Source organism: Phyllosticta citriasiana, assembly GCF_038021145.1.
Source record: "Phyllosticta citriasiana strain CBS 120426 chromosome Unknown IWZ02scaffold_6, whole genome shotgun sequence".
In the NCBI taxonomy this organism is placed as follows: domain Eukaryota; kingdom Fungi; phylum Ascomycota; class Dothideomycetes; order Botryosphaeriales; family Phyllostictaceae; genus Phyllosticta; species Phyllosticta citriasiana.
Window position 1 is genome coordinate 2,137,670 of NW_027117283.1, and position 8,344 is coordinate 2,146,013.

At 55.2% G+C, this 8,344-nt stretch overlaps 3 protein-coding genes across 3 annotated transcripts; all 3 read right to left on the bottom strand.

Moving 5' to 3' along the window:
* Nucleotides 1-324: 324 nt before the first annotated feature.
* On the bottom strand, nt 325-982 carry IWZ02DRAFT_268640 (uncharacterized protein). Its single transcript, XM_066763449.1, has one exon. The coding sequence runs from the start codon at nt 885-887 to the stop codon at nt 453-455; it is 435 nt and encodes a 144-aa protein (XP_066623453.1). The 5' UTR covers nt 888-982; the 3' UTR covers nt 325-452.
* Nucleotides 983-1,077: 95 nt separating this feature from the next.
* Nucleotides 1,078-2,526, bottom strand: IWZ02DRAFT_490624 (uncharacterized protein; the record flags this gene model as incomplete). Its single annotated transcript, XM_066769676.1, has 1 exon — nt 1,078-2,526. The coding sequence occupies one exon, from the start codon at nt 2,524-2,526 to the stop codon at nt 1,078-1,080; it is 1,449 nt and encodes a 482-aa protein (XP_066623454.1).
* Nucleotides 2,527-3,530: 1,004 nt separating this feature from the next.
* Nucleotides 3,531-7,997, bottom strand: IWZ02DRAFT_419790 (uncharacterized protein; the record flags this gene model as incomplete). Its single annotated transcript, XM_066765822.1, has 5 exons — nt 7,578-7,997; nt 7,365-7,518; nt 5,822-7,308; nt 4,751-5,578; nt 3,531-4,660 (listed from the first exon to the last, which is right to left on the bottom strand). The coding sequence occupies exons 1-5, from the start codon at nt 7,684-7,686 to the stop codon at nt 3,531-3,533; spliced, it is 3,708 nt and encodes a 1,235-aa protein (XP_066623455.1). The 5' UTR covers nt 7,687-7,997.
* Between the last annotated feature and the right edge of the window lie 347 nt (nt 7,998-8,344).

The following is an 8,344-nucleotide window of genomic DNA, read 5'->3' on the forward strand; positions in this document are numbered from 1 at the left end:
GAAAAGGATAAATAACATTGCGATTGTAATGGCAACCATGTCGTGGAGACGAAAGACCACGGGTTGATGGGGAGGAAAGGAGGATGGGGCGAGCAAGTCGCGAATGAGAACCGCTGCAAATGCTGCACTTGCAAATATTGTTCATCGACGGCGGCAGGACGGGAACGCGCACACAAAACATATATAGGCATGAGCATGTATGAATATATGTCGAGCCTAGGTATTCAACCTACTTACTGTGAGAGCTACCGCCTGCCTACTCACCTACGTCCCAAACTACATACATCCCCACGTACCCATGGACCAATCTTAAAAGCCTCCCCCATACCAGCAAGCAAGTCAGCAAGCAAGCCAGCAAGCAATTTATATAAGTAGGAGAAAGGGGGATTGGTCGAAGCAAGACTAGTAGTGAAAAAAGCCTCATGTGCTAGAGCCGCAAAGCCCCATCAGAATTACCATCTCTGAACCTGAATCTGAACCTGAAACCTGAATCCCAGCCCGTGTGATGCCAATACCGGCCATAGATACAAAGGTGAAAAACCGGCAAGAAGGACTAAAAGCCAGCAGACGACTCCTCCGCCGATTGACTGGCTGGCTGGAGCATCCACGTCCTTACCAGAGAAATAAAACCCGGGTTGAGGGGATATCGTGTAGATACAGTAGAAAAAGACCCCTGATCCAGGAGCCATATTGTGTGTAATGTGAAAGATGAAGCAATCCCATGCCGATTGTGCCGGGAGGACTAAGGCTCCGGACGCCCATGCGGTAGCCGTGAGTGCTGCCTGGGCGGAGAAAGGTAAGAAACAAACATGAAGTCGATAACCGCTGGAATTATAAAACCGTTTGAGGGGGAATCTGGGAAAAGAAATGTAAGCCACCGACGCCATAATGCCACTGACCCGTTAAAACTCTGTCCTGGCGAAGTGAAATAGTAGATGTGGCAGTAAAGGATGCTGCGTGGACAACCTTGTTCGTGACAGCCATCGGAAACGTCAACCTTCGACAACATCATGCCGGTCGTGGCCGCCGGGCTTGCCTCTTCGGCCTTGCCCCCTTGTCTTCAATGTGATGTGCTCCTCATTTTTCCAGAGTAATGTCCGGAAATTCCGCAACATCTTTGTCCACTAATGCGGCCTGTAGCTGGTCCATCACCTTCGGGTCGACACAGCCCTCCCACGTCACGCTTTGAAGCTTCCTGTTGGCCATACGCTCTGAAGTAATGTTTCCCAAGATACTAATACCGTACCAGTCTGAGGGCCAGACCGATTCTATATCTCGGACCCATTCGCCGTCTATGATTTTGATGTGCAGCGTGCGCAGTGAATGGCGGACCTTGAAATACTCGACTAGCTCTGAGAAGAGATACTTCCAGTCTCTCATCGTGTCGCGCGACCAGCGGCTGTTGATTTCCAAGCGCAAGTGGCGCACCTGCTGCAGGGTGGTCTTGGTAATGAAGTTATCAATCTTGGTGCCAGGAGCTGTCGAGCGTGGCGGCGGCGCCGAAATGGTCAGGGGCCGGTCCTTGAGGTACGTGTTTACTTCCCTGGAGAGTTGCAGATTGGCGAGAACGATGGACGGCGTAGTAATCGGAGGCTCCATTCGTGAAAGACGATTTGGATCTGGGCCTTTGACCGCTTGATTGGCGCGTACAAGCGCGCGGTCGGCGTCGTTCCAGTCGAGGACAAAGCCAAGCATACGTTGACGGACTTTTTCAGGGAGCTTGAGAATGTATGCCGGTGGCATTTTCATCAGATTCAGCGCATCTTGGGCATGCGGCGCAAGGAAGCCGCCAATGGTGACTTTCTTGATTCCTCGAAGGGTTGAAACAGTCTCCATGAGCATCTTAATCTCATCCAAGAAGTAGCAGTGTCCGCTCTGTGGGCAGATGCTCAAGTGCGACATGACGCCCTCGGCGCTCAGGTCAATTGTCAGCTCCTGCAGGTGATGCTCCTCGTTCCAAACTTCGACCGCAGACCTGATGACCTGGAAAAATTCGAGCAGGTCGCACCAGATGTGGTTTTCGCCGTGACGCAAGTCGCGTGTAATGTTGACCTTGCGCAGGTTTTGCAGCAACGGCCGACAAGCGATGTCGGTTATGTGTGTGTTTGGCGTGGTCGAGTGCGGAATGGTCAAGGTCTGGCGGTGAAGGATGTATTGTGCCTCGCGGAATATTTGCTTGTTGACCATGAGGATACCCGGGGTTGACAGGGCATTCCAGTGGACGAAACCTTCATCCAGAACGTGGGCTTCATAGTGCTTGTTCACGGTGCGGACGACACCGTCAAAGTCCAGGACGTAGAAGTAGATCATGTTGCGCAGCTCGGCGGGTAGACGGGGGAACGGGAATTGGGTGCGCATGAGGGCAGCTTTTGAACGCGTCAAAATGCTGCGCCCGGTGAAGTGCCTCTGATTGGAGGCTTTGGCCCTGGTGGTGTCGGCCGAGGGAGTATTTGGAGTCGAAGGGGGGTATTTGACCACCTTTGAAGGTGGCAGGGTTGCCACAGCGGCACGGCGTCGCTTCCCCATTTTATCTTAGGAGACGTAAACGTTGGGTTGATGGTAGACCCAGAGTTGGACAAAGAGGAGCAGACGGTATCCTAGTGAGCGGCAGCGAGGGATACCCCATTCGAGGATTTAAGAGAACCTGTCCCTAGGGAGGCAGGGCGGCGCAAGAGAGGGAGCAAAGGTCAGGCACGGGTTGCGGCAAGCTGGGACGTTGAAGAGAGCCGGCGGGCGACGTTTTGAACAGGACGGCCGTCGGCGAGTTGAGCGCTCCAAACAGGCCAACAGCCAGACAGCCGACTTGAGACTTGGGAATCCACGGGCTGTGAGCAACGGAAGCGTCTCGGGACGGGGGTGGATGTTGGGGGGTCGGGGAGAGGGAGACGACGACGAGTGCTCCAAGCTTCAACACGGTGGGCGGATGATGAGGCTTGGGTGCCGTGGTGTGCATGCAACAGGACCAGTGACTGTCTGAGGTGAGGAACTGAGTCGTGTCGGAGGCTGAGAAGTGAAGTGAAGGGGGGGGGGGGGGGGGCTTGGTGCTTGGTGCTTGGCAAGGCTGGCAGGCGCCGGGGGGGGGGGGTAAAACGGAAACACCTGCATGGCTTGCGCACTTGGCCCGTCCGCTTGAGGAGCAACACAGGCACGGACATGACGACCAACTCGCCGTTTCTACAATCCTTCAACGCATTAGACTTGATGCTCATGAACCCCCGCCGTCCATCTCATGTCGCGTGTGCCACGTCTTGGGTTTGGTCGACCCCTTCCTTGCCCCCGCTACGCTACGCCGCTGCGCCGTTTCGTTTGGCCCCAATCTTGTTGATTCCTGTCCAGGACAGGAGTTGCGACCTCTTGTGAAATGCACCCAAACACCTGTCCATGTTTAATCAAAAAGTGCATTCGTCATCAGCCGTTGATAGAACTCGTGCAGCTAGCAGCTGCGACCTTAAACAATCGACCTGGTTAATCCCCAGCGCCACGCTATGCAAAAATCAATCCCTTTCAGGTTCAGGCTTCAGCCGGCGCGCCTACACCAAGGCCACCTCCTCGTTTTCCGGTGTGGCGGCCACTTCTCCGTCCTGAGCCGCTTCGTCATCCTTTTCCCCTTTGTCTGAAGTCGCCCCATTGGCCGACTTCATGACCTCGTCCACAAGCGTCGTGAACTCCTCCAAGTGAGCGTTTTGATCGCCATCTGCGCCCTGCCCTCCGTCTGTCAACTGCAACCCATTGCCTCCTGCCGAAAACCAAAAGTTGTCCAGCGCGTTGGACGATGTCATTGGATCCTCGTACAAGGAAAAGTTGAAGCCGTTGTTCCCTTGCGACGGCGAGCTCGGCACTGGGAAATCCGAAGTGGGAAATAGGTCGACGTCAAAATCGCTAAAATCAAAGAGGCGTGCTGTGCCGGGTGAGCTGAGCCAGTCACGGGCGCGCGATGCAGATCCTGGCGACTTGAACAGCTCCTGTAGCGACGCCGAAAGCGGTGTGCCGTTGGCTTTTGGCGTCTTGATAGTTTTGGATGGCGTGAGGTTGAGCAGGTCCGCTACAACCTTGCGCGCCGACCCCTTGGGCGTCAGGGCCACGCGATTGCCTTTTGAACCCGGAGTCCTCAATGCGTCTTGGACAGAGCGTTTTACAGGCGTTGCCGACTTGGAGGCGTTGTTGCTGCCTTCCTCAAACAGATGCGCAAAGCTGCTGTCTTCATCGCTCGGAGGCGGCATGTTCTCTTTATCCTTTGCATTGGCAGAATTCCCAAAATCAAGGGGAGGGGGTTTCTGACCAACAGTGCGTGACAAGTCGCCCTTTTCCTTGCCCTTCGCTCCGTCTGCAAGTGACTTGAATTGCCCGTCCTTGCGAGGAGATGGAAAGAGTAGACGTCTGGTTGGCCTCTCGGATGGTGAATCTTCCTCGACATTGATCGGAGACTCCTGCGACCCAACAACCCTTGGAGGACTAGAAAAGACTTCACGTCCCGCCGATCGTCTTGCTTGGTTGGCTTGGGTCAATTGCAATTCCACCTTGCCGTCCAGGGGCTGCCAGCTTGCTGCCCTTTGTCTCTTTGCCGGACGCGTACCCTGATCATCTCCAGCCAGGTCTTGCTCTGGTAATGGCTCCGTCTTCTTGTTGTTTGTCTTTTGGGATGTCGAGTCTTCATGCGGTTCTCCATTCTGAGGCGTGCCCGCTTGTCCTGAGGTTTCTTGCTGGGCCCACTCCATCATGTCGCTCGGGTAAGCGGGATCAGTGCAGAGACTCGACATGGGCTCCTCCATAGCGTCCGAAGCACAAGCATCCTTCTTTGGCGGATTCCGCTTCCTGGGCCGTCCGCGTTTCCTCTCCTTGACTTTGGGTTCCCATCTCGCAGGAGGTCGCATTGTGCCGGCCTTTGCAAAATGCAGCCCACAAGGATTGCACAGCTGCATCGGCGTGTAATCATTGTTGGCCTTGTCTTCGTTGCTTAAAGACCTCTTATACAGCTTGTACCTAGGCCCAGCATTCTCTTCATCTGGTCCAGGTACTACAATCTCGTAGCCAGCAATAGCACCTGGTTCGTCAAGCGAGGTCGCAATGCTTCCCGGTATGCCCTCGACCACTTTGTAGAAAGCTTTGCGCCAAGTAGGTGTCTTGATTTCTCCACAGACGGCGCAAAAGTCAGGCATCTTGCCCTCCAAAAGACAACCTTGGAGCTTGTCCTCAATAGCCTTCTTGCGCTTCGCTCCAGAGCCACTACGAAGGATGGAACCCGCTGGGGATGCTGACCTCGAAGCGGACTGCGGCGGTTGAGCATTGCCAGAAACCTTGCCATCACCATTGCCTGTTGAAGTGCTGGCAGACCCGGTTTGAGCTGGCGGAACATTCTTTGGCTTCGAGACTTTTACTGCTTTCTGAGAAGAGCCCCCAACAGACACTTGCTCGGACTGGGCATTTGGGGCAGCGGTTGAGGCAGATACCGGATTTACGGGAGGGCTCGAGGTCGGAACGGGAGAAGTTTGATTTGGCGTAGGTTCCGGCTGTCCTTGCTCTGAAGTGTGAAGTACCATCTGGCTCGGCTCAGCTTGTTGCTGAGGCTGTGATTGTCGTTCTTGGCCCGGAGGCAACTGCATTGGTATGGGCCTTGGCGAATCGACTCGGAGTTGCTGCTGTGCGGGAGGTAGGTTTTGCCATGATGCAGGAGCAGGGGGAACGCTCATTGGTCTAGGCTGATGGATTGGGCCGAGATGAGGGCTCGAAACCGGGCCTGGTTGGTAGTGTGTTGGGGGAGCTGCAGTCATCGGTGCGAGTTTGTGTTGGGTAGGGGGTGGAGGAGGTTTTTTCGTATTGTTACGCTTCCTGCCTCGCGTCTCGGGTTTCCTAATCACCACGTCGCCATCCGACGACACAGCACGGACAGCGGCGGCGGCAGCAGCTTCTTCAACTTGACGTTGCTTATAGTGCTGTTGACGGCGTCCAACTCGCGTTGGCAGCATTTCAGGGGGACCAGGAGTCTCTATCTTCCACTGATCCGAAGCAACAACTGTTGGAGCCTCGGACGTCGGATGATGTGCCCCATGATACCTTCTATTTTCGGTCGCCATCTCAGGTTCGAAAACTGAACCGCTCATAAAACCAGAGTCATTGGTGCAGGGAAAGGTTGGCAACCCTGGACTAGAGGGTGCTGGGGAATTGTGATTGGGAGGACAGATTGGTGGCGATGATGGGAATTCGGCAGGGGAATCTTCTGCATCGGCCATTTGGTCATCCTCCGAAGCCACACCAGATTCCGAATACGGCCCCCGTTGTCCATACTGCGTGCTTCCGAGTGACGACTCCCTGCGGAGGGAGCTGACATTCATCGTTGCGCGGGCCCGTGCTCCGGGCAACTCGGTCGGCCTAGGAGTTGGGGGGCGCTGTGGCGGTTCCAGGGCGTTGGAAGGTCCTTCGCTAGCCAAGTTGATGGGCGCCGGCTTGTGTACGCGGACGGAGGCGGCGTTGCTAGCAGTGATGCGAAGCGTATCTGCTCTTGGCCCAAATTGAGATTTTCCACGCCAATCCGCCTGCACCACACGCGCTCTTTTCCTAGGTGGACATTCCTCATGTTCCAGCTCTTGATTGCGATTCTGCCCACAGCTCGTTTCCGATGCGGGCTGCGCGAATGAAGGCTGCTGGGAAAAGGGACGCTCGCTAGTATGAGAAGCGCTCGAAGCTGGCCGCGAGTGGTCCCTCTGAGGTTGCTGGAAAGCCACCCCAGACCGCATGCTCGCAGCAGGGCTGCATGCTCTGCTGCCTTGGCGGCTTTGACTCATAGGCTGGGCGGCATACTGGTGACTGCCGCGCCTTTCTTCATGTGGCGACGAACTTTGAGTCAATAGTTGGTGCAGTGATTCTACGCCACCGGGGTTGATACGTTGAAGCGCTGCAGATTGCGGAAACGGCGTGCCTTGAAGATGAGCGGTGATTGTGGTGATGTCCGGGTTGGTTTTGAGAAAATTCATCCACGCACTGTGATCGAAACCCTCTGGAATAAACTGGCCAAGGCTTCGGTACTTTTCCATAGTCTCGAGGTAATCGCTCTGGAGAATCGTAGGAACAGGCACCAGTTTCAGTTTGACCTCCAAAGTCTCCTTGATCCCACCGCTGAAGAGACCCAAAATGTTTTCGCGTACTTTTCCCGTGACCATGGTCTTTTGTGTGTTTGAAGGCGCGTCCAGGGCCGGAGAAGCGGATGCCAGGATCCACGAAAGCATGCCTTGGCCGACGAGTGGCGTCTCATATTCGGAGTAGTCGTACGCGTATACTGTGAAGTCGTGTCCGAGTTTTGCAACGAGCTCTGGACTGAATAAAATCATGCGTCAGCCAGGGGAGCTAGCACCGCAACATTTGACGCGTACCTAGCGGACACAATAGCCTCGACACAGGTCCGGAGTTCAATGACGCCAACCTGGGTCTCATCGTCGACCAGAACCGTGGGTATGTTCAACGCGTTGGGGAGGCGGGCGAGGCAACACGTCTTATGCGAGTCGTCGAATGTGTAGAGTACCTTGACTGTTGGATTGTTAGGCAAGCCATTATCAAAACAGGCCGGGGAAGAGGTGGCAACTTACCACGCATGACGCGCTTCTGAATGCCGGCGGTCGGGTCATCCTCTTCTTCGCCTACCGCAGCCGGCACGTAACGAGGCGACGGCTCCCCATAGGTGAAGGGGGAGGACATGTTGAACCAAGGTGGGATGCATCCACGTTGGGAAGTAGACAATGGTGTGTGGAGAAGCAGAGTTGGGCCGGGGAGATCGACGATTTTAAGGTAGGGTGGGTGAGGTGGAGGGCTACCCGTGTCGCGTCTCAAGGCGATGTTTGAGAGGCTGGCGCGCGTGTCTGGTAGGGCCCCAGCTCAACCGAAGCTTTGCAGGACGCGAAGCGCTGCAGCCAGGACGCGTTCCTCAACAGGAAAAGAAGAATTTGGCAAAACAAACAAACTCTGGCTTTTCAATGATAGCGACGCGATTGATGGCTGGAGAAGCTCGCTTGAACAGGAGCATCAAAGAAGATTAGAAATGATGATCGGATGTCTTCAGTTGCCGGATGTGACGATGGATGGTCGAATGTGTGCACGGACACTGATTGGACAAAACACGACGGGACGCGTCGGGTCTTGTCGGTCAAGGGTGTGGCGCATGTTTGGCTGTGGCTTGTCGCGTTGCGGAACAATATATCCCCCATGTCCGAAGAGCACCTCAGGCAGCGTGGACCATCATTCGCATCTCCGTTGCTCGTTATCCGCCAGCCCAACCATCCCAACTTCGTCCAATCTCACGAGCACAACTGCACATCCTACCTTCACCATGGCCGACGCAAAGATCCAGTGAGCCATT

What these genes read in the sequence shown, in the direction of transcription:
- IWZ02DRAFT_268640 (XM_066763449.1), bottom strand. Translation starts at nt 887, where the DNA reads ATGGCGTCGGTGGCTTACATTTCTTTTCCCAGATTCCCCCTCAAACGG.